Here is a 27,094-nt window from a genome sequence, read left to right on the forward strand (position 1 = left end):
GAAGCCTTTAGTGAAATAAAGTTTCAAGGTTTTCAAAGTTTCTACATATTTTTTATTGTCTCTTAAGTGTAGCAACTGATTGAAATGTAAGACATGTGGTCAGTAACAGTTTCTAAATTAACAGTGAATTTTGTGTTTTTTTTTACATGCATGAATCAACTCCTGTCTGATTTTTATTAAGATAGCTGTATACTTTTAAATGACAAATGAATAGTTTTGTGGCGAAAGTTATTACTCTTTTTCTGTACCTTTTATAACTTTTTGTGGAAATATTCTCTGGTAAACACAAAATAATGACATGTCATGCTATTCCTGCAAGTGATTGCAAACGTAAACTGGACTTGTCACGTCTGACCAGAAATAAAGTGTGAATCGATGTTCTCACCAATAAAACGCACGATAGCACAAGAACATAAATAATTTATTAGGTAACAAAGTAGTCAACAACAGACACATTTCTTTTCTGGTTATATGCTGTTGATAATGTCCATTTATGTATCGCCGTTTAAGGATTGTTCTGATATATTAGGAGGTATATATGACACTCAACTCGCATCTTTTTTGTTCAAATTTAGAAAACCATTTGACCAATTTGATAAATAAAATGTTTGGGTTATTTTTTTAAGAGATAATAAAAAATAATTACTACCCAGCCAAATTACATGACATGGATACAAAGATGGGCTAGTAACACTTGTTTACTATTAAAGTCCCTTTCCCCATCTTTGAGCACTAAAATGATTGTCAAAAATTAAGCCTACAAATGTAATTTAATAATAGAAGCCGAGGGCTTTATTAGAATTGTACTGAGGTATCTTACAAACTTGGTTCACACACTATGTAACTTTAGATCTTACAGTTCAGACACTGTTGTCTTGAATAAATAACATCAATTGTATAAAATCATAATACTGGGTAATAAGTATTGCAAGGTTTTAGTAGATCACATTGTTTTCTATATACCGTCGCGTTTTAATGTACAAAACCATTCGTCAAGTTATATTGTTGAGCATCTACTATAACACTTGTGTAACCAGCTTGGGGTACCATTGGGTACTGCCGCGGACTGCCTGCAGGTGCTGATTGGTCAAAACTAGAACCATACGAATCATAAGCACATGCAGCCCGTATACACTGGGAATAGATTTCTTGAGTGTTTAAAGATTTGTCATTTATGGCACGAATTTCTGCAAATTTATTGCAAGTACTATTGTCACTTAGATAACAGCTGTTTGCTGTTCCAGAGCACTTAGATGCTTCCTGATTGTTTTGATTTGTATCGGTCGAGGGGTGTCTGATATCAGTTTTATCAGACTCTGAACAATAATCTGATCTCCTCATGATTACCGATTGTTGACCTGTTTCCCTCTGCGGAGATGTTCTTGCATGTACATCTACTGATTTTTTAGGTGAACCAAAGTTTTCTTCCTTCACTCGTGACGAATCATACAAAGTATCAAATTTACTGGTCGTATTTCTTTTTTCGGTTTCCTCATTCACAACATCCACGTCCGAAACAGATGACTCAGATCTATTGCTATATGGACAATTATACCCTTGAGCAGCTCCATAATTTGTTTCTCTGCTACTACTTCTAGAACATGGGTTTAAATTCCGATAGTCAAAATGAGGAGATGTTGAGGGAGTATTTGTGGTATCACCAAAATGAGATAGTCGCGGACTATTGACGTCATTAATACTGAGGTGGTAACCATTTTGATATCCATAATGATGTAGTTTATTCTGTTCACTTAATTTATATTGCATCTTTTCCTCTTGAAGTCTTTGAAAGTTCTGGTACGGAATCATATCTGATATATAATTCATATTAAACTGGGGTCCATAGATGCCGGCATACTTGTCGAAGTTTTCACAACCCTGTAATTGAATAGGGTTTGTGTATTCCTGAGAATGTATATCTTGGGCGTACTCGATTCTGTCGCCATGTGCAATCCCGGTATATTCTGGATTCTCGGCAATATGAGGATAAGGTGAAGACCTTCTTGACCTTGACTTAGGAGTTCTGACCTTGCTTTGTCTACCTTGTAAAGCGTCTAAGGTCATGACGTCCTTATTCATTGTTTGTTCTATCTGAATTTGTAGCGATTTTGCTTCCACTTCACTATAACAATAAAGAACAGAACTAGCTTTAATTCATCCGTAGAAAGTGTACTATGACATCATTGAATGATGTTGTGATATTTTTCATATTTGAAAAGGATATAATTCTCTACTGACAGTTTTTTTTTAAATATCAGGAAAATAAATGCTATTATTCTAGCATTTCATAACAATGTTATCTTATTGTGTTTTTCGTATTCACTACTGATACAGTTGTAGGAGGTTGTAAGTCCTGATCTGATTAAAATTTCTTATAGGTAATCCTTAAGCAAAATAAATGCGGTGTACGTTTTTTCAGGTTTGATATTTTAAGCAAAACTTTCAATAAACCGTTCTACAACACCTTACCTTAGAACATAATTAACACTAACGATACAATGAGGTCTAGAAGAACGGCTATTGTGTACTATAGTAGCATAACTCTGTATCCACACCCAACCACCATTCTTCGACAGAAATCTATAATACTTTGTTGTCACTTGGCCTTTCAGCAATACTACATGATAAAAATATTTAAATTACTATGAGAAAAATGTTTTAACTCTAGGTTGACATCAGTGGTATACAGTGTATACCCTTCTCAATTTATTTGGGTAAGTTATAATCATGGCCCGCCCGCCCAGAGTTCGGATTAGGTGGTGGTTGTGTTTACACGCGCACTTCTTTGTCAATTGCTTGATTGATTAAAAGTCGCTTTTCTCAAAGAAGTATATAACATGTAAATATACTTTTATTAACAATTTAGAGGAGATAAAATTGGTTTTAAGAAGGGAGAGTAATCGTGCTTGCCAAGTGATAATGTGGGGACGTCTGGTATGTGGGCTTTCTCATATCTTCAATAATGCATTACTGTACTTCGCCAACATTTAATACCAGTGAAAGTTGGTTTAAGTGTTTTACTTGTTTTTTTTTATCTATTTTACAGGGGTGCACTTTGGACTTATACTGAATAGTTACTTGTCTTTGACGTCGCCTGACAGTCCTTCTGTTTTCTATTTCCTCAATTAACAAAATGTGGCATATTGACAAACTTAAGAATGGTTTGTATATAAATATAAATAGAAAGTGCATTTAAATTAGGTAAAATTGACCACATCAACACTTCCCTTGTCACATAAATGTAAAATATTGGGCGGTCCAATCATTAAAACACTTTGAGACCGTCTAATTTGATTACTAATGTCATGACCATTTAACTTGCGGAAAATAACATGCCAATTTGGAGCTAAATGGTTTGTAAGAGTAAAATCAATCTCCATTATTTGTTGCAATCCGGGACTTTCGCCAATAATCGGTGTTATGTCATTAACGGACGGTTACTTCGTTGTTGTATCACCACGGGATAAACACCGGCTAAAATGCAATAATACTATACAGGTGTTCCGCAGGTAATTTGAAATAAATTACGGCTCAGTTTGTGGTATAAAGTTTAACATGGAAACTTTCTTGCCAATTGCGCTTTGTATTTTCATTCGCTGTGGTGCCGTAATTTGGCGCAAATTTGTTGCTGTATCGGTGTTTCTAAGAAACATGATCATGAATATAAATGAAGTAACAATTATATTTTGTTCTAGAGTTTAATTTAATCGATTAAATTTTCTTGTTAGGGATTCATTTGTAAACATTTAAAAAAAAAATATGAGTACATTGACCTTAGTGAACTACCCAATATTTGTAGCAAGATGTTTCATAGAAATCAAACCTAAAAACACAGATGATATCAGATTATACAATATCATTTATGAATCAAATTAACATATCTCGCATTGACGCACACTCTTCTGAATAGGACTCACCAAAGACGACTGAAATATACTAAGGCACACAGCACGAAGTCGTAAATATGATGTCATCGGCGTATGTTTGAACGTGATGGCCCAACACCCAGTGCAACGATATAGTTGGAAATTTTATATTCATTACGGAATCATACCATGTCCTTTGGTTTTCAGACCACCCGAAACATTGTTGTTCTTTTTTTTTGTTTTCCACATCAGTTTAAAAAAATATTGCCATATACTTACATGTGTGGTGTGCAATACGCATGTTCAAGATGTCAAATGCATGGATATAATGATATAGTGTTCTTTCGATGAGATCTTGTGGCTCATAACCTGTCAAAGCTGCAACCCTAAAATACAACAAATACAAGACATTATACAATATTTGACGAGTAACTCATGTCATAGTTTAAAGGGATCACAAAGTAAGTTATGTAGATTTGCCAGCGTCGACTGAAAGGATGGTTATCGACGAAGGGAAACCGCGAACGGAAATAAACTTAATGATCTAGAAACACAAACACCATGCAAAGAAAATACAAACAACAAATAATAAAAAGAAAAATTATTGTAAATAAGTAAAATCCGCTAAGGAATACAGCATCAGTTAATTACCTTGCATCTAGGAAAATCAGTTTGAGATCTAAACTAGCACGGAACATAAACATATTTCCAAACATTTTGATTTCAGTTATAGCACTAGGTGGTAGGGAATGGCCAACTGCTACAAGCCCTACGTTCTGATAGCAGCTATCATATGGGGCCATGTCCATACTAAACTGCTTCACCTTCAGATAACCGCTACAGTGAATTACCTGCAATTATCAAAGTCTCTTTTATAAATAATATATTATATCAAGAATCTGCATACAATTCAAGGTACTTGTTTTAACTTTGACGTGTTGTTATTTAAATTCATGATTGTACTTCATTCTCGCAGACTTGAGAAATATTCTGTTTTAGTTGGAAATATGTTATGAACAGAATAAAGATACATGTATAATACAAATTACTTGTTTTATTGAGTTGTATTATATGAAAACTGTTTAGTTGTTTCGTTATATGTACAGATAATGTTATAACTTATACCTTGTAACCACCACAAGTTAGCCCAGCATTCCGTTTTGCTAGCACACATTTCATTCGTATAAAGAAGGCACGTTCTACTTCAAAATCTAAATAAAACAAAGGTTGCTACTTAAATAGATGAAAATTATTGAAGCTCAAAATGCTCAGCAGAAGCTGTTTTTAACTTAAAGAGTTAAAAATCTAGAGATTTTTTAAGGAAAGTTCGGAAAAAAGTTAATTCCAGACTTATTTGCTCATTTTTACAAGAAATTAACAATATTTCAAACAAAATGGGGGAGGGTCCGATTAGACCTGCACTGGTAAAATGACTTAAACTGGTCGAGTAAAAGCCTGAACGTCTTTTCTGATATTGGTAGTCAGCTTGACAAAAAAGGAATCTCATTTTGTTATATGATAATCCTATTACTCTATAATTAACATCAAATTGACTGAAAGAGAAACGGATAATACAGATAAAGAGAAAATCTTTTAAAATGTTAAAATACAAAATGTCCAAATTTAAAGTTCATGCGATTTTGCTTTAAAAAATCAACCACGGTCTGTCTGTCCGTTTTCTCTCGGTTATATATGCAATTTACCATGCCCAAAATGACCATTATAGGGTGGTGGCAGTGTCAATACAGCTGTCATTTCATCATGATCTGCAGGATGTATGTATTCATATACACTGTTTCCAGTCAACTCTACCTACAAATATCAAAAGTATAGTCTCTATACCTTGATTCATGTGATTCATTGTAAAAATAAATTCGAATCAAAACATGTATGCAAGATAACTAACTGAACTTTATAACCCCCTTCCCCCTTAAAACACTACACTATCCGCATATTATTGATAAATGAATGAAAACAAGAACGTGAATGGTGTTTCTGAAAATTCTATGCACTTTTTCTCCAGACTTACCTGAGACAATCCCAGATGAACGGATGCAGTTTCAGATATGTACATAATTTTACCATCAGGTGCTATCACAAATATAAAACCATCTAATGTCTGAAAAAATAGAATTTAACAGCATAGTTCATACATAAATAGATTCAACATAACAAAAAAATACGTTTTGTTTGTAGTAAACTATGACTAGTTTTCTGTCTCCTGGAAAAGTTGAATTTAAGAACCACCAAAACAGAAAAAAAATATTTTCGTATATATTATAGGAAAAAACAGCTTGACCATAACAAAGAAAATTTAAGAAAAATAACAAGAACTACTTAATAGTAATTAAACATCCGGTAGGTCATTAATAAAACTTGTTAAGGACATAACGTTTTAAAAAAAAATAAAAAGTAAAATTAAATTTCGTAAATATCATTACCAATCAATGAGATCTAAATAAGTTTTATTTGTTTCTCTTGATAAATCTAATAAACAAATAACTAACACAGTCGTTAGACAGAATGTTAACAGCAACATGGAAATATCTTTTGTTCTTCATGAAATGGCAATACCTAATATCGCTTAATGAAATAAAAACAAAATTACTGGCAAATTTCTTACTGTTATCCGACCAGTAAGATAAAAATAAATGATGTTTTGTGAGCCTAAGCCTAGTCAATTGAAAATCAATGTAAGAGACTTCTTGCTGAAGCTGTCAATTTGAAAGGCTTGACTGAATATTGATTAGAAAAGAAATTAGATACAAGTAAAATCACTTTCTTTTACTTTTATCAGTCTCGTTCCAAATAGAAGGATAAGAAGAAAATGGAAAGTAGATTTCTTAATTACCATTTAAATTATAAGGAAATACAAGACGCCAAAACCGATTACAATTTGGAGGTATAAAAAGCTTAGAGGAAATTAAAAATGGGCCGATTCCGGCGTTTTGTGGCTCAAATTAAACCGACTATCGCGAGTTAATTGTTTGATGCTCTTTACATGTTTTCTAGCAGCGTTAATTGACGTATAGGAGTAATTTCTGTCAAAATACGCGATAAAAAACGCTGTATATTTCATCAGAGAAATGAGGATGAAAATTGTTTTGATATGTTAAGTCTTTTGTTATAGAATAATGATTGGCAATGTGTTTTTAATAAAAGTGTCAAGACATTCTTCTATCAAAAATTCTAAACAAAATTGTTTTAAGATATGGGGGTTACGGAACTATTACCCTTCCATTCATGCTTTTAGGTGTAATTTCTAATGAGAAAGAATGATTTATTTACACTTAGAAAGCAGGTTGAAATATATCTTAATTAAAACAACGCTGCAAAAATAGTATAATGTATATAAAAAAACAAACAAAAATAAACAAACACAGCAAAACAAATCAAAATAAAACAAAAACAAACAAACAAACAAATAAACATAAAAACAAAAACCATACAAAAAAAACTGTGTAATCATCCATCTGATTGGTTGCCCCTACGTTAACCCTAACCCGTAACTACTAGGTTTGATATTTCAGCAAGTATATAGTTCCATTATTTATTTGTTTATTTAAAGTTCTATAATATTAACCTCTCTCTTCCTTGGTCAAGATATTTTCTAAATGCAGATACTTCTCTAATTTATATTTGTGTTGAAAGTGTGTGTGTGTTAATAACTGTCTTCATTTTGATAATAAATATGGAAATATATAAAAAAAAATATCTTAATGTAATTTGGAAAATTTTAAGAAGTACTTATGTTATTCATATGTAATAATATGCCCGTTCAGATAAAAGGTTAAGTAAAACTTACAAATATAATGTGTACTTAATTAAACACAGACCAGTCGGTGGCCATCCTTATATTATTAAAATAACTTTATCTTGACATTATTTGCGTTTCTTCGTCGTTTAAAACACTTGCATAGAGGCGTCGGGTCCACATGCAAACTATATGTACTTGTTTACTCCATTTTTTCATTGTTTTACCACGGACTGGACATTTACGCCGCATTGTTTTACCCCGAGTGATAATAAAGTGTTAAATAACGACATAAATGGCTAGCCCGTGGTAAAACAATGACAAAATGGAGTTTCTGTGATTTATTTCGATTCTAATAGGACTAGTTGCTTCATGTTTTTGAAAAGACACAGCCTATGTGTTACAGGAAACGTTGCTGATGTGTTTATCACTTTACCATGACTGTGTTTATCACTTTACCATGACTGTGGTTTATCACTTTACCATGACTGTGTTTATCGACTGTGTTTATCACTTTACCATGACTGTGTTTATCACTTTACCATGACTGTGTTTATCACTTTACCATGACTGTGGTTTATCACTTTACCATGACTGTGGTTTAGAAGCACGTCATAAAAGAATTTTTGTTTTGTTATTTTATTAATTCAGTTGCTATTAGTTGGTCTTTTTGCGTGTCATTACTGTATATTCTTGTAATGTGCTCTGTAATATTGTTAAAAAATTCATGGGAGAAAACTTCATAAGTTAAGTTAATTTATGTCCTATCCCATGTGTTCTAGATAACCAAATAAAATTGTTATACGTATGAACGTATTATTGTTTGGATTTCAGACAACTAGTTTCATAATCAGTGAAAACATCATACCTATGACCTATGACCCTGTAATTCTGATTAAAGCACGTTCTAAACCTCTGAATTTAATATAATATAGCTTAATAAAATCACAGTTAATTTAAAAAAAAAATAATTTAAAAAAATAATAAACGAATTGTCACTAGACAATATACCTGTGATTGCTCATAACAAATGTATGCATTTTGTCATTTTTACATTATTTAAAAATATCTAAAGTTAAGATACTACGTGACTTATTTAATACTACACGAACGTAACGAATACAATTTCTTTTAAGATTCATTTAAATAATTTTTTCCTATCTAATGTGAAGTAGAAAGTATGGCATGATCTTCGCCTTGTCACTAGAATATCCAATTAGCGGATGCTGAGATCATAGCTTAGGTCAAATGTTAAACAACAAATTATCTCGTCAAAAACAGCGAAACAGATTATGAATTTTCCATTTCAGACATAATTATCAATACTGGAGAGGCAATCAACAAATTAAACACAAGACAAAATTGTTTTACAATTGCCCGGATTATCGAGACGATTGTTTATGCTTCGGCACGAGCGGAAGTGTCCTGCTCTGTAGAGATAATAAATGCTTCTATCTTTTTAGTGGATATGTCTTTCGACAGGGTTTTAACATATGGACAAAATAATCAGAACTAGTTCAGGAATTAATCATGGCAGATAAAAAATAGAAAGATTCATTTTTACTACTTGTCTCCAGATTGACCAAGAAGGAAAAAAACAGACTAACAAACCAAAAACAAAATATAAAAAAAAAACAAAAACAAAATATGAATCGGCTTATCCTTTTACTCAATTTAGAGGAACATTTCAAAATGACATCACAAATATGAAATATGGGATTGTAACAATCTTTTACAAATCTCCGTGCAATTCATTATAGACCTGTATTTTATTTTATGTCTATGTTTTTGTCCCAGAGAATGACTTCAATTATTCAAGACTTAATATACTACATTTATGCACGTACATGTACGAGACAGTCCGGAGCTTGCGTTATTGACAGCCTATCTCATTTTAGAGCACTCTTACATGGGAAACCCAACTTGTCGAGAACCGTGTTTGTTAGTAGGACGTTAAAACCGTGCTTTTTTAGAATGGCGTTAAATTTACAGGAAGTCTGAAAAAAATAGCAAGTAGTCTATGAAGCGGAAAAATGCTTCAAGTAAAGCAGTTAAAGAACTAAATCGACAGGACACCCAGCAACATTACATTTATATCACCGTGTAAAGTATGACACAAGACTATCTTTAATGTGTAGTGGAGTGGGAATATATCAAGATCATGGGACAACAAATGAGTTAAAGTTGTTAAGCAACATAATATTTTAGGTACTGTTGCCAAACTCTGTGATACTGAAAAGTCGAAATGATCTTGTAATTGAAAAGTTCACACCGCTTGATAGAAAGGGAATATAGTCATTTTTCGTTTTGTTAAGATAAATCTATTCAAGTTTAACCACTTTTTAATGTAATGATTTTTTACTAGGATCTTATAGTGTATTTTTTTAAAATTGTAGCTATGGACATTGGTTGATTTTATCTTTTTTTTTTAAATTCATATGAAAAGCTTTTATTTTTAATGAGAAATAATGATCTGCAACATTTTTAATGTTCTGACGAGGGAAATACTTAGAACTGTTTCTTTTAATGCCCCGATACTGCTTACTTACTAGGCTTTGCTGTTTTATAAAGTAACTACAATTACATTGATGCTTCAGCTGGAATCTTTAATAATTCTGTTTTTTGCTGAGTAACAATATATGTTTGTAAATGCCTGTCTGTCTGTCTGTATATGTTAAACTTTCTAATGTTTTATTTTTCGTAATTTAAAAAAAATGTTGCATATTGGTTCACAGGACTTAGATATAATATTCGGTCTGTCGGCTATTCATTTACAACAGAGGAAATGTGTAAGCAGAAGTAAAGATCATAAAAAAACAAACAAACAAACAAACAAAAAGCGAAACAGTTTTACCTGTAACAGATGAGATCCAAGTTCCTTCTCTAACGGTGATCTTGGTGGTGATTTATGACCCCAGGCCTCTCCAAGACCTACAAAAGAATAAAGTTTATTTGAAAAAAAAACCAACCACTTCAAATTATATGTTTCGCCTGAATATCAAATACAATCAGGAGAAGCGAATGTTATTTTGAAAAAGGACCACATATGTTTCATAATTGCAGAAGTTGTCATGAATAAAAATTGTACTTATGATATTTAAAGTTCATAAATACTAAAATCGAAAGACACGCCGATCTGTGTTTCCGAATACAAGCTTAACAGTTTGATAGTGAATGATGTAAGATAGGAGATTTGGTATATTGCTAATGAGATAGTCATCCACCAAATTTCAAGCAAGGAACTATAAAACTTATACAGGTCACCACGCGACCATCAATAATGGGGAAAACCCAAACCATAAAGTAAGCCATAAAAGGCCCACAATAAATGACGCTATTACGAAAAGATGAAATATGACATAATCTATAGAGAAAAAAACATAAAACGAATAATAATGAACATAAAAAAAAACAATAACCACTGGACTACAAGTTCCAGGGTTTTCTTAAAGAAGCTGTCTCTATGGGGAAAAAAAATCATTATATCCAAAAAAAACTCAATGTTCAACGAATGATATAATAACAAACAAATCTGTGGGGTACAAACCATGAAGGCATTAACAAAATAAGAAATAAAAAAGATACTGGCACGAGCCCGTACAGAAATACTTCTTCAAATGACACTTGCTTCATTCAATTAAATCCCATTTAATTATAGTTTTTCTATTCTAAACAGAATGTTATGAGACAAAACCTCAATAGGAAATACCACCAGATCTCGTTAAATCTCGCTAATGAGATTCAAATCAATTAGCAACCTATAATGTTATCACGACTAATGTAGAAATGAAAGCATGTAATTGTCCACAACCCAATAGAGTGAATATTCTGCTCCAAGCTTATGCAGTTAATAATGTTTCCGACGGATTCTTTCCTGTTCCTACTAGGTTCAATAAAAAAGTCAATTTTATTTAAAAAAGGCAACGTTTAAAAGTGTATTTGAAATGTACATTTGATGTTCAAGTTGTTCTTCTTGGGGCCAGGTTATAAATTTTTTTCTGGATATTAAAGGGTGAAATGTCAGTAAAAACTGTAACTGGCACAATGCTATTTAAAAATCAGATCAAACCAGGGACTATATTTCAGGGACAAAAATAAAAAAAGCTTTTTAAAATATCTTAAACTTGATGATAATGTGATTAAAACAATGTAAGAATTAAAACTTGTTCCATTGCTGAAGCGGACTTGACAGCTTCGCAAAAATAATAAAAGGATGCAACTTTGACGATATAAAATGGTGCTATTACACTTTCCCTGATATACTCGACTATAAAAAAGAGTAGGTAATGTTGAAAAATATCTTAGGTATTGTTCAGTCGAGAACTGAACGGTTAATTTAAAAAAAAGTACATACATTGTTTATGAAACATTTACTCATAATATCATTTTTAAAACTATATTTCTCAAACTTTTCACGTTTAATTTTCATGTAGAAACATGATCAGAACAAGAGAGGCCTTTGACATGTCTGTTATAAATTGGCAAATAAAAAATGTTAAAAATACCGCAAGCAAATGGCTATGTACTCCAGCCGAGACTCAGAGAACGTAAGGTATTATAATTCCGTACCTCCGTACTCAAACCAAGCCAGAAGAGGTTAGAATTCCGTTCCTCCGTACTCTAACCAAGCCAGACAGCCTTTGGCACTGCTGGTGTATATCTACTACACTGCTTTGACATTACATCTTTTTACTTATAAAATAAAGCTAACATACACCATTCGGTAACCTGTTACTGGAGAAGATACATAAAGATTCTGAAAGAGATGGCCTTAATTTTACGACTTGAAAAAGGAATATACTAGTAGTTAAGCAGGATGTATTCTTAATTAAATAATAACCAAGATTCTAGAGGAAATCAAATGAATGTAATCCAGGGAAAAGACCATACATGGAAAACAGACACACCAACACAGAACATAAAATAACCAACACAATACGTACAAAGCAACAAAAGTTAATGAGCAACTCGAACTCCACCATTGTATTCATTTATATACAAACAGAATGCATCATGAACTTTTTACAACTTGGACAACAAATTATGTTAAGTAAAGGTTTTTATAACTACATATTTAAACAGCACTAGATGTAGAACACCTGTGAACCGTTTCTGTTAATCGCATTTATTCTTGATAAATAAACCAATGAAACTTTCTTAATATCTAATATATCCTTATCAGGAATATATAAATTCCATTACTACAGACCCAGCAAGGTCTCTTCACCACAAAACCTGTATAAACAATGTAAAACCAGCAGGAACCTATAGATGGTTTGTGCCTCGGTGATTGGTAATACCAAAAACAGAGATTGTTACTTTATAATGTGCCACAGGTGTGAAAGTAAGAAATTTCTGACACCTTGAGAAACTTGGCAAATACCTAAGAATTGTAATTTACAGCCTTTTATCTAATCACTAGTCTCAATTGACCAATTTGTCATGATAAAGAAAACTATGGTCTCCATTGAAGTGTGTATCTCACTGCATATTGTCAATTTCCATTATCAGGGATACGATTTGTCTGCTTTCAATGTAGATTTCGATAAATGTAAATAAGGGAGATAATTTAAGATAATCTGTTATGTAGTCCTCTAACTCTCTATTATCATGTTACGTAATCATCTGATTTCATAAATATACATTGTCACATGTCTGCATATTTTACCAGTTTAAGACGACCAAATAAATGTATATAGCCAAACATAAGCAACGATAAAAAATCCCTTTAGTATATCAACAAATACTTAGAAATGATAATTAGAAGATTTTTTTCCAAATGCATGAACTGGTTTTCCATTAAACTGGAACAACACAACTTTCTATGAATACTCAAAACATTGTATGATTATTTCGATATTGTATTAAGACAAAACATATGATAACAGAAGAAACCAACCAAAAAAAAAAAAAAAAACATGATCAACAATAGTAACCAAAAATTTATGTAGTACTATTACTTTAAAACTACATTTCTTTCAATTTTTCCCGCAAAAATTCAATGTTTCTTGATTCCCACATCGTTTTGTATCTCGATAATTAATTGTATTTTTCGCAACCTTACTTCTTCCGTAATCAGTAGTTTATGTTTACACGGAAACATTTATCAATAAAACGTCTAATTATTTGATAACATGTAGTAAGAAGTTCATAAAAATATATCTTGTGATATTGTGAGGACAGCTAGAGACCTTCTAATAAGATTACGATGTTGCTTATTATTAAATCTGACATAAAAAGAGAAGTTCTTATCTACTTAATAGGAAAGTTAAAAGGCTAAGAACTGTAATGAATTATACGGTCATGACATCCGCTTATTGTAAGCAAAATACTAAATAATTTATTGGGGTATAAACGGTACATAAAAGTCATATTTATGTACTATGCATTCTGTGCAAAAATGAAAAAAAATAATTATATTAAATATGGAATTGAATCTAACTTTAAAATGTGTGAACTGACGTGGGAAATACTGATACAAATAAGCAATAAAAAGCATAGGAATTATTCAAAGGCATATCAATAAATATAGGAATCATTCAAAGGCATATCAATAAATATAGGAATAATTCGAAGACATATCAATAAATATCTTATACAAATAATCGTCAAGTAATTTGTGTATGCTTTTAAAAGATCGAATCGTAGATTTTATTCACAATTAGATTTATATTTCTTAGTTTCCCTATACTTGATGAGACAAAGCATTTTTTTTTAGTGCGAATATTTTTTTTTATTTCATCAAAGCATCTGGAACAGACAAACGTGTTTTAAACTGATTTGTATAGTTATCAAAAGAACACAATGCGATTACAATAAAAAAAAGTTCTAAAGAGCAATGATCTTATTGGAAACCCTTTTTTTCTTAATATAACTGAATTTTCGCTACATGTGATTAATTGTCTCTAGCCAGGTGCAGAAACAGCATTTGATACAGACAGTAGCTTAGATGAAGTAGTTTTTGGTTTGGTCACGTTCATGGTGTAAAGTTCTGTTTATTTATTGATATAAACATATGTGGTGATTTCAACACATTTCTTCTGAGATCAAAGGTGTTGAGTGAACTCATCAAGTTGAACTTTTAACGTCATGGAAAGCGACTTAATTAATGAAAACAAAAGTCGCCAAACGAAAGTCCTTTTCTCTCACTCAGTTGTTAAGGGAAGCTAACGGATACATAGAATAACACTTGTATCTCCGATTATTTGTAAAGCACGACAGAAATTGTAATGAACAAGGCTTCTTTAACATTTTAAATATCAATATGAATCTGAACAGCTTTATATAAACCAACATTAACCTTACCGTCTTATTTTATACGAGTATATCATATGTAACAAAATGGATGTTGTTTCATACATATACATTGACAGCTTTGTGATATACCAGGAGCGGATCCGGGACTTCAGGTTAGGGAGTGGTAAAAAGAATTTATTTAGGGGAAGGGGTAGAATTTGTATCAAGATTTCATGCAAAAAAAGCGCACGCCGGGTTCGGTCCCTGTGAATTCGCACCTTAATTCTCATACTTTGGTGTCCGATGTTATTGAATACCTGTAAATGTTTTCTTGTTTAAGAAACTCGAGCTATGAAAATATAATTATCAACTGAAAGAATAGAAAAATAACCTTGACAAGTCTTCATAATTATCTATATAGGTATTTCTTTAACACGCGTCTTACTTCTGTTAATAGTTTTTTTTCCTACACTAAGTGTATAACAAGGCTTCTTTACTATCCTGTTTTATCTCTAATTATAAATTGGCAAGAGAATAAACCGAAACACCAAAACAAACAAACAAAAAGCAAAACAAAACAAATTAAAAAGAAACCAACAAACCAGGAAAAACAACACTAAAAAATGAAGAGAGAGAGAGAGAGAGAGAGAGAGAGAGAGAGAGAGAGAGAGAGAGAGAGAGAGAGAGAGAGGATTATTAAATAAGAATTAAAAAAAAAGGCAGTCGATGCTTAAAATATTTTTTAGTTGTGTGAAGTTGAACGTTGAACTCATGTGACCAGAAGATATAAATGGAGGTTCAGTATGACGGGAAATACATCTAAAATTACATATATGTGGAATTAAAGATAAAACTAATTGATAGTTTTTTTTAAGTGCGAATACATTATACATTTACACTAGTTAAAATTATTGCAGGTAATACTTGTTCTCGGTTATTTCTGATTGCCACCGACTTACAATCAATGCTGAATACTCTTATGTAATGAAAGGGCACTCCAGATATCTTAACGCGGATTACATTGGCGTATGCCCCTACATAGCAATCGTTAACCATCGGATTGCTCCTCAAGAGTCTGATCCCCGCTGCTTGGATTAGTATATGTCAATTTACCATTTACAAACAAAATATATTGAATGTTTTCTATAGTCTTATTACAGTTATATGATAACCTTTGATTACAAGGTCCTAAAAATCACTGTTCACTATGGGATATTGAAATAATCTTATTTTTGGGATAATGTTTTGATATATTAACTAGTGTCAAACATGAGTCGAACAATCTTTTTCTTTCTATGTTTGGATTCTGTACATAATTTAATTAAGACTCATTCAAGAGATATCTATAGAAGGGTCAATATGGGATTGCTGTCAATTTTTACGATAAAAACTGAATAATTTCCCTAATGCATGCCTCCGTTTTCATAAAGATCTTCGCAGGTGTCTCATAGGTGGTCATTCACAAGTGTTTTATTACTTTAAAGGTTTGAAATGTAAATACTAGAGACAAGTCTATAATACGATAATCCTCTCCTATTATAACCTTCTATTAAGAAGAACGACCTGTTCAAAATGAACCCACATGTTGAAAATTACGTTATTCAATGCTTAGGGAAGTTCAAATTGTTCAAAGATTGTTTCTTAAAACGTGAAAATTTCAGACTATGTTCTATAAAGCAACTGGTAGCTTTATGCATTTGTTTACACCAGGTGTTAATGTCATAGACATAACATACCTTCTCACAAAAGATCTCCCTTAAATAAAAGCCGGATATTGCTCGTGAATGATTATGGGAAGTAATGCAACAACCATGAGCGCACTTTTAATCGAAGCCATTAATATGGATGTCAAATATTTCAGCCAACGATAAAACCGGATTGATTTTTTGTACAATATTGCAAGTGTAAAGTTTATTCAAGATTTCAAGCAAGATTTTCAGTATCTGGGTAACAAGTTTTGGTTAAATTCTACATTACAGATGACGTTTGTAAACCGGTGACCGCCAAGTCATATCACATTTCAGGGAAAAGTGGTTCTGTTGTTTCTTGCTTTGTTTTTATGTGCTCTCGTTCTTTGCAAGGAATATATATTGAAGGTAAAAATATATAGGAATTTTGATAAATAAAAAATATTGGAACATATCAAACTTTTCTGAAATATTTCTTTTCTGAATTTTACTGCAGAACGCTGATTAGAAATTGACTTCACTTTATTCGCACACAAGTATTCATGTACAAGTTTCCTCTAAATAAATAACAACTAGAACAATTACACGAAGCATTATTTATCACCGTCCATGGAAAATATTCTGTAGAACCAGGAATCTAAACGGGACACACTAAAACGATTTATCTACTACTTATCCGATCGCATCAACAATGGCATAAAATACAGCAAAACAATATGGAAGTAATGGTAGTATTTGAAATCTTGTTAGAAGACGATTACAGACGAAATCTGAGCCAAGATCATTATGTAAATCTGCAGTTCGATTTAAATAGAAAACAAACAAGATCTTGGAGCAATCCTATTTTATACGTCACGTTAACAATGAAGCTAAGATGTAGTATACTGGTACAAACACAATGCAAGCAGTTAGTACAAATAATCTCATCTGAGCTACGTTTTATACCAAAGGCTAATAAGCACAAAACTATGAGACAAGACAAGAGTACAACAAGCCCACAACCTGTGATAAGACAAGAATACAACAAAGCCAAAACCTGTATTAAATAATGTCGAAACCTGTACCACATGTATACCTAAAAGTGTCCAAAAACTACACAAACCCGTTCATCTTAAATAAGAAGTTACCAATACAATTATGCACTGATGAATCATGAACAGAATTGACACAATAATGTAGTAAAATATTAAACAGAAATGATTACTTTAGCAGAAACCATCGAACAAACAGACAAACTATGGACAAAGGTCACTAGATGAATACACCGCCCTCTCCCTAGAAACCATATAGGTTATCTCAAAAGTCTTTAAGATGGAAATTAAAAAATAACTAGAAGCTCAAAAAGTCTGAATAGCTCACCTGGTTACAATTTGCTTATTTGAAAAACTTGAGGAATGAGACAGGCTCAGTTAAAATTAACTGCATTGTCATATGCAGGAAATGCTTTTAATACACAATACCCTAAGGAAGAAATATGCACACATTCACTGAATTCTGTTAAATAGTTTATGAGGAGATGATTTTTCAAAGTTGTACATGCGGAAAATGCCAAAAAATCTGTTTCAGAGGCCATAACTCCTACATCAGTTGACACATACAAAGTAACAAATATAAATGAGCAACTCGGACTCCACTAAAAGCTGGGAAAATTTCGGCATTGGTCAGTCTCTTGATGCTGAACAATATTACCCTGACAGAATTTTGCTAAAGGCAAAGGTTTTGGAGTTATTTGAAGAAAAATGCCTTCAGACCCCTATGTTCTATTTTCAGTAACGGTATCCATGTTTTTTCATGGATCATTAATCCCAACATATTGTGCACAATTCTCTATGGAACAATCGTGCTAAGTTTACGTCCTGTCGATCTATTAGTTTAAGAGGAGATGATTTTCGGAAATATGTCCACGACGACGACGACAGACTCCAAGTGATGGCATAATAAAGTAGGATATGATGTGTACAATATGGCATCATGTGATCAAGTTTCAGCAAATTCCATTTAATGGTTTTATAGGAGTTGCGGTTAGTACCTGGGACGGGCTGTTTTGCGGAGGGGTAGACAGAAAAAAATGTGTTTACCGAAAAATTATGCTGATCGAGGTAATACTAAAAATAGCATTTCCCCATTTTCTGTCTAGATATGCTGTTCAATCAGAACTAAACGTGATTTACATTATTAGACGTGTATTTTATTGGATGGTTGCACAACTTCAGATATACGGAGATGAAGCGCAAAATTCTCCCAGTAGAATACAAGGGAAACATTCCATTAAACTTTTATGATGCTTCATGAATCCACGTGCCGTGTTCATTTCTCACTATTTTCTTTCAATGAAGTGGTTACTGAAACATTGGGAATCAATGTATAAATAAGAAAACTTATAATCATACGTTACTCCGGCTTTGTACACAAATTAATATATCAGCAATATATCTTATTAACATGTACGGTCAAAACAAATTCGATTTTAGTCATTTTGTTATAATCATATTTTTCTGACCGTTTTCGAAGTTATATTTATTGATCGATGTAGGTTTAGATATGTTGAGGGCAGGATGTAGCTTTAAAATGTGAAATATAGAATATTATCATGCGAAATATCATGAAAGTGACATCAAAATTAATTCAAGAACTAAAGGAAAAACTGCCAATAACTTCATAAAACTAGAAGCACACCTGGTTCGATAAGCAACATTTTATTTTTGCAAAAGTGTCCATGTTTATTATGGATAAAACATTCTAAATACTCATACCCAAGGACTAGTCATATCAATTTTTATTTAATTCTGTCCAGTAGTTTCTGGGGAGAATTTTATTTTCTATGCAGAATACCCTATGGAACATTCATACTAAATTTGGTTCAAATTGACACAGTTGTTTTAGAGAAGAATAATTTTGAAATATTGTTCACGAGTGACGACGGACACCAAGTGATGGCAATAGTTCACATAGCCCTTTGGACAAGGTGAGCTAAAATGCCATCCTACTGAAATCCCCAATCTAAACAAACATATGAACGAATGAATGGCACTACTCATGATTTCAGATTAGCTATCTCGGTTTATCATTGTTTGGAAGCATATAAATCTACTTATGTGATTTCGCTCATTTTCTTACAACTAAATTGTAATACAAAACACATGCGAGTGAAGAAAGGAAGAAGGAAACAAATTCTTTGATTTGTTGTTCAACAAATCGACTAGGTACAGAGTCGTAAACTTATCTCTGTATTAAACACAAGGTTATGTGGGTATACATGTATATGTCACTTATCTACTGATGACCGACTTCGGACCAACGACCTTTCGGTCCCATCTGTCACTGACCCACGCTACATTCCTCCCCTTATCGATGCATAAGCTGTTCTTGAACTTGATTTTCATATAGGTGTGATGCCAATGTTGATTTCTGTTTACCAATGTGAAATTATATGCTGTGTTTCCGTCCCGTACTTTTTCTGTGTTTACCTACCATATTTACACATCGTTTCTTTGCCTTACACTTTATTGACAATTGTATTTTTAGTTTGGAAGCCCTATTCTGTTAGTAAATATTAGCTTTTGGAAGAAAAATAATGGTCGAATGTCATTAAAATAGGAATCTATTTCAGAACTTTGATTTCATGAAATTAAACAAAGTGTACAGAATGATGATGGACAAATACAAGGAATATTTAATGGCGAATCAACAATGTTTTTTCAAATAAATTCTTACAGTTAAATTTCTGATGTAGGTAAATGAGCTGTGTGTTTGTTTTATTTAAAAAACCCACTAGAACGGTTAAAATGTGCCAATTATTAGACTATGGTGACATATATACAGTAAATATTTGACAAAAAGGTGAATCACGCTTCTGGTATTGTTTTAATTACCAGTCCATGTAAATTCAGACACTGGAAATTGAGAATTTCAGAAAATTACTTACATAACAAACGATGCTTTTCTGGTCTTCATAAGCTACATTTTTACAAAACCATAGTGTTTTCTGAATACAGAACTGCATTTTCTTTAAAAAAATATATTAATCTCCCACTTTAGTCAATCAAATCAAAAATAACTTTTGCAAAGTGTCAATTCTATACATAATCTATGTATATTTTATCTCAAATGTGTAAAAAATGAATGACTAAGTCTGGTTATATATGGTCATAAACTTTTTTTCTGAATTAGAAAAGAAAGTGTTTTGGTGGGTATTTAAAAATGCATAAATCACTTCTTGTCTGATTTTTACAAAGACTACTACTTTTAAAAATAGATATGAATATTGCAAATTTTGGTATGCTATACACATGCTCCAAGGAGTGACCTTTCATCAACAGCATTAAGACCAACTGCTTAGAAAGTTCAAGATTAAAATAAGAAGTAAAAAATATCCAGCGATTTTATTAAAAATTCAGTCCTTTTTGTTAAAATGTATTTTACATACAGTTTCCATTTTATTTCAAGTCAACATTTTAGATCATTATTTGTCAATAATGTGTTTTCATAAAATAGATATAAGAAGGTCCGCTGTCAATGATTTAACATACATGAACATTTTAATTTAACAACGAGCTTTCGATACGCCATAAATTAGACCAGAAAATGCCTCTGTTAGAATGAAAGACCTTTCAAAAGAATTTTTTGAAAATAATATTGCGTTAAAAATATTCTCAACTCATTTTGCAAACATTTTTTTTCAAGACTAATATGTATTAATTAAATCGTCATGTAGCAAAACTATCATATTTATACCCGCATTGATACGGGAGTGTACCTATTAAGTTAAGTAGAGCAAAGATAGCCAAACCGTGCAATTAGAATACAATAAACAGATATACATTGTTAGTTCGTGTCACTTTTTGTTGGATCTTACAGAAGTCACAATGATAATGATAGAAGGAATTACATTCTTATATCATAACCATAAATAGTTTACAGAACTATAAAGTCCGTAAGATGGCGAATCATGGTACAATATCAGGTTTCTAGAAAGAAAACATCACTCACCGTCTGGGAATACACTCCGCATCTTTAGATAGCTTGTACATAGTCGGATTATGGAGGCTTTGTCCAACTGGCTGGTAATAGCCGAAGGTAGAGGTAGTAGTTTTGCAAGTTCATAGAACTCTGCATTTTCTTTTTCTCTTCTTGATCGGGCCGCCGTCTTGGATTTATCTTTCATTACTCCACTGAAATGTAAGTGATAATTCCAACACATTTATCAGCTTATATTGTTATCTTTGTCTTTAAGGGTTGAATGTACTTCAATGATAATATATACATGTATATATGTCCAATAAATCCCATAAATAATTATCAAATGCCAGATACAGCCAATGTTTGAATATATTCACTGATTTCTAATTTCGACATTTACAGTTGTGTCCTTTCACTTCTTTGTATGATAAAATGAGTATTTTCGTGTTTCCTATTTTAAGTGATATTGTCTTATAATCTTGACTTGAAGGTCGAATGACGAAAATGTAAATTTCAACATATTTCTTACGTTGTTTGCTTAAAAATGCGACCACTTCTCTTAGTAAACAACATCGTTTTTTAAACTTGAATATTTGAAGGTAAATGGATTTAGAATGTCTCAGCAAATAACTTGCCTTTTACTAGTTAATCTTGTAAAACATGTCCCGAGATGCAAATATCCTGAAAGGGCACTGAATTTTTAACTTTTTTTCCTTTCCAGTTGGGAACGGAAGTCTCATCTAAACCAACATTTTGTCTACTTTACTGGGATGGTAAATTCATGCACTATTAAAGAATTTTGTTCAAACATAAAGGGAGGATTAAAACATAACAAATATTATATTTGTGGCCCTCTTATACAAACTTTATTTGATTTTTGATCAGATTTCACTGAGTTTTTATCGTTTTCCGATGTGCTTAATGCACATACTGAAAATGCATAGAATACTCGATAAGGTCTGTTCACAACTTAGTCAGTAAAAAAGGGGGTATATATGGTTAAACAAAATAGTGCGACTCTTTTAGATTACTTAACTCAGTTTTGACTATCTACATTACATTATGAAATATTTCAAAATTTTCTACACCGCCCCATATTTTTCCTTATGCCCTCCTATTAGATCATGGTTTTACGGTCTGTATATAAACTTCATCTACGTATAAGAACTGTTTTTCGTGTGTACGCTATTAAGTTCATGTAATTGCATGCTATTTATAATAACGCACTTAGGTTGCAACAAAATTTCATTTTAAAAAAATTAAAAGTCTAAGTATTTACACCTAGGCTTTGAACAAATGTCAGCCCTATTCCTTTTTTCACCTGTGAGTCGACTGCGTGAAATTTAGATAAAGTTGTTTCATTAATTCAAATTTTCTCTCCTCTTCATTATGTATTCGAAGCCTGGTGCGCAGGACCAAAAGGACAAATCGAGCGAAAATTACCGTATTTTATTCTGCCGTAAAACTGACACTCTATGAAAGGGAATGAATTGCAAAGCTACGATTAAAAGATGTACGCATTTGTCAGTTGAAATAAAACCGTGTTTTTATAAATTGGGTAGGCAGGCTGGCCCGGTTTGAATGTTTTATTCAATTGATACATATCACCTTTTGAAAATATTCATAACTGATTGAAATTTCTCACCAAATTTATGGGAATTTGTAATAAATAAAGAAAGGAAAAATACACGTCAAGCCGTATAACTTTGAAAGCCAGCTGAAAAATTAAATGAATGCACTGGTACAAAACAGATACTGTTATTGAACTGGTATTTCCTTCCATACAAAATGTATTGAGTGTTTATTTATTTAATCCAAATGTTACAAACACACATCCTACTGTGTGTCTTTCTCATACTGGTATTTCTACGAATATACAATCACACGTATAATTTCTCCTATTTCAGTTAAAACCTATTGACTTGTCAAGGCGATTTATTCATGCTTTCTAAATACTACAACCATATTAATATTATAATTTTTAACGGAAACTAACATATCATATAATTACAAATTTATATGTTAATACGATATTATTTTATTTGTATATTGGAAGTCATGCCCTCTAATTCATGTATTAAAATAGCCCTTGAAATGTCCGGATTTATTCAATTTAAGCAGCGGTCACACTTTCTATTGAGAACCTATTAAAATATTGTTTACGTTACCGATAACCAGATAGGTAAACACAGTCGTATTAAGACATCATTCTCGCTTTTATTCATACTTCCTTTGAAGTAGCTTAAATCAAATTATCTTGAAAATATCAAAAGTTTAGAATTTCACACCATAAAAAGATTAGTTTATTGTCAACTCGGATCATCCCTATCTACCCGTTATTGAGTCGGGTGTTATATAACTACCGGAACAATACTGGCGAGTCTGCTGATAATAATGATGGCTACTCAAGAGGCAGGTCTTGTGTCCGGAAGATCATAGTCGAGGGGTTTAATAACACACTTCAATCGGTCTTAAGTGGCAGTATTAAACGGATTTAATTCGGTAGAACACGTACTTAGAACTCAGACTTCTAAAGGAGACTATGTACGAAAATTAACAAAAAGTTGGGAAGCGGTGGGCGATCGCGGACGCGCTGGAATTTTTTTTTCAAAGACAAACCAACCAAAAGGACGCTCTTAAATTTAGTTCCATTTTAAGAATCTTGACATAGATAGAATTTAAAAAATGAAACTTAACTAAATAAAAATCCCCAAAATTTTGACAGTTCAAGTTCTGTAAAGAGCTGTTCAAACTTATTTTATTTAGTAAACCGACTTGTGATGCATGAAAGTAATCATCATCATATATGACAGATAATAATTTATTCAACTAATGAGATGTAATACTTCCGTAAATTATACGTATGGGGATTAGTTAATAAATGAATAATTTATGTCTTTTCCGAAAAAACTTGTTAAAATTTAGTCAGAAAATTTGAGTCCAATACGTTTGGTTACTGTTAGAGGTATTGTGACAAATGCAAGATATAGAATTCTATCTAAAAAACATGAAGTACTACCACGTGAAAAGTACACGGTTTTTACACGGTTCTATAAAAAGAAATTCAGAATTCGCGCGAATGATGTTTAAGCCCTGTAACAAAAAAGTCATATATTTATGTAACCCGAACTGAGCACATATTCGGTAGATGTTGCCAAATTCAAAGAAATTGCAAGGGATGTGCTTTTTAAAGAGCATTAAAGATTGGGATAATAGTAAACTGCTGTGATTCTAATTTCATGTCATTTTTTTCCCTTCAATCCCCTCTGTTTATCACTTAAGAGTTTTTATTCGATTTTATAAAAAAATAAATTAAGAAATGATAGGATTCGGCACGGTTATTACGTCATGGTATTTTTCAAGGCAGTTCTCTTGGTGAAACAATATTTTTAAATATTTTTTTTTAAATCAGTTTCAAAAGACTGTCGCGTCTATATAATGCATATCAAAGTTCTAATGTCCAAGTTTATACGGCAACAAAGAACAAAAACTGTGAGGATAAGAGGCAATCAGAAAAATGAGCTTAGATGTTATGGGTGATTAATTTTTTTTTAAATATTCAATTTGTCTAGAAAATAAGCATAAATTACTCTTTAATAGTTTATTTGATACAGATTTATCTGCACATTGATATTAAGAATGACAATTTCACACACTGATTTGATATTATATACATTTCCTTGCGTTAAATTGAACCACCGTGGTAGTAGTTTGGAAGTAAAAGTTTACTATAAGAATAAAGTGATTGGCTACTAAAAAAGAACAAAATTTAAAAAAAGTACTTTTTTTATTTTAGTTTTAATAATTAAAAAAAAATTAAGAAAAGAGAGGACGAGAAAAACTTACAGTCATAATAATTGCGATGTTGAAGCCTATTTTATTATGCTATGGTGTTCGTTGTATAATATTATTTCAACTTAAAAGATAAGTATAATAAAAATTGTATTCAAAAGGATTGTTTTCCGTAATTTATTCATTTAATCATTCCATTTCTAGTTAAAAAGCATTTGAATCAAGAAAAAAATAATACATCACTCTTCTTGCGCATTTTGACCATAAAAGTAAAACGTAATTTTCAAGCGGCGAGATAAAGATGCAGGATAGACATTGGTTGTTATTTTCTTTCTATTCTCTCCTGTAATGGAACTGTGTACAAAAGTGTTGAAGCGCGTAATGCCGGCTTCACATATATACGTCTGTGGTTTGGTTACAATTATATGTTAAATCTTTATTTACTCAAATAATGTTTTGCGAACTCTCGCAAAGAAATTTGAACTGAGAAGGTTAGAGAATTTATGTTATTTAAAATTTTCTTCAAAAATGTATTGAAAATACAAGTTTATGGTAAAGAACCACAAGATATCAAAATAGCGCATCAGATTTCTATGAGATTAAAATTAAAACTGATTAAAATTTATATGGGTATGTTTTGATTCTGTCAAAGTCACACCTGTGTTTGAATGGCTCACAGGTGTGACAAAAACTTATGTACAGAGCAATTTCATTTTTAAAGTTTAAATTGTTACAGAAAATTTATTGAAAACTTTCTGCATGTCTATATATTTAGCTAAAACTACAAGAAAATTTGAATTGACATCACAATTGCAGTCTAAGTATAATATTTCCAAAACATGGAAATAAAATTCGAATTCAAGTAAGAATTCAACGAGGCAATTCATCTATGAAATCTTCACTCAGCTTGTTCAAATGGAAATACTTGACGTGAAAGTTCACTTCAGTACTTTGAGATTTTACAACCTTAATTTGAATGAAAAAAAAATGGCATAACATCTTTTTAATAAAATTGTAAAAACCTTTTTGTAAAATTTGTAGCTTATTTATTCAAGGATGTATCATCCAGTATAGAAGATTAGAACACACATTTAAAGTTTAATTGTAACTGACAATAAAAGACAAACATATGACGCATTTATCTACAAAATTAATGAGGTCAGATCTTTTGGACACTCAGGCCTTCATGTTCCAAAATGTTATCAAAATTTATCAAGAACCTTAAGGCATGCAATTGTATTAGGCTGATAAAATGAATATTAATTATCATTATTAGACAGCATGTTAGCTCATTAATAAGGTAAAATTTATTTTCCAGTATCAATTAAAGCCTACCTCTAAACAGCATTGTTTTCCCGTCGGTGCGTTCGTGACTTATCCCAATTGACGGTTATGGTTCGGTTTGTCTGTGCTCTGGAGTTGTACTGATAAAGATCCCCTATGAATACAACAATTGGATAACTAAGATTTGAGCGTACGAAAAATCACTGTCTTAGGCACGTTCTCATATAAGTATCAAATATCAGTCCGGATGATATATACACTCTCCTTCTGACGTGCTTTATTCCACCAAAACCCCTCTTTACAGCTCTCAGCCAATTCGTGTCAAAAAGTCGAATTCGTAGTTTCTTTGATTAAGCACGCGCCGCATGTATTTAAATGTTTCAACTTTCACTTGGAGTCACACACGGAATTAGATCGTAGAATGAGGAATTACAGAATGTTCCGAAACTTAGGAACTGATACTTATTGTCCAAAATAAAGCGGACTTTAGTGTAGATGGATATTTTCCTTCTATG

At 31.9% G+C, this 27,094-nt stretch overlaps 1 protein-coding gene across 1 annotated transcript; it reads right to left on the bottom strand.

The window, feature by feature from the left end:
- Positions 1–406: 406 nt before the first annotated feature.
- Positions 407–26,861, bottom strand: LOC148615226 (single-minded homolog 1-like). Its single transcript, XM_088589941.1, has 10 exons — positions 26,631–26,861; positions 21,534–21,715; positions 10,475–10,551; positions 5,896–5,985; positions 5,570–5,678; positions 4,992–5,077; positions 4,518–4,717; positions 4,146–4,252; positions 2,470–2,617; positions 407–2,122 (listed from the first exon to the last, which is right to left on the bottom strand). Exons 2-10 carry the CDS (start codon positions 21,706–21,708, stop codon positions 973–975), a joined length of 2,142 nt encoding a protein of 713 aa, XP_088446067.1. The 5' UTR covers positions 21,709–21,715; positions 26,631–26,861; the 3' UTR covers positions 407–972.
- Between the last annotated feature and the right edge of the window lie 233 nt (positions 26,862–27,094).

Source organism: Perna viridis, chromosome 6, assembly GCF_037379345.1.
Source record: "Perna viridis isolate PV_CMFRI_1.1 ecotype Kerala chromosome 6, ASM3737934v1, whole genome shotgun sequence".
NCBI classification, from domain to species: Eukaryota; Metazoa; Mollusca; class Bivalvia; order Mytilida; family Mytilidae; genus Perna; species Perna viridis.

What these genes read in the sequence shown, in the direction of transcription:
- LOC148615226 (XM_088589941.1), bottom strand. Translation starts at nt 21,708, where the DNA reads ATGAAAGATAAATCCAAGACGGCGGCCCGATCAAGAAGAGAAAAAGAA. An exon ending in TTGGATCTCATCTGTTACAG is followed by an intron (nt 5,986 to 10,474) that starts GTAAAACTGTTT and finishes CTATTTTTTCAG; the next exon opens with ACATTAGATGGTTTTATATT. An exon ending in TAATGGTCATTTTGGGCATG is followed by an intron (nt 5,078 to 5,569) that starts GTAAATTGCATA and finishes TGTTTTATTTAG; the next exon opens with ATTTTGAAGTAGAACGTGCC.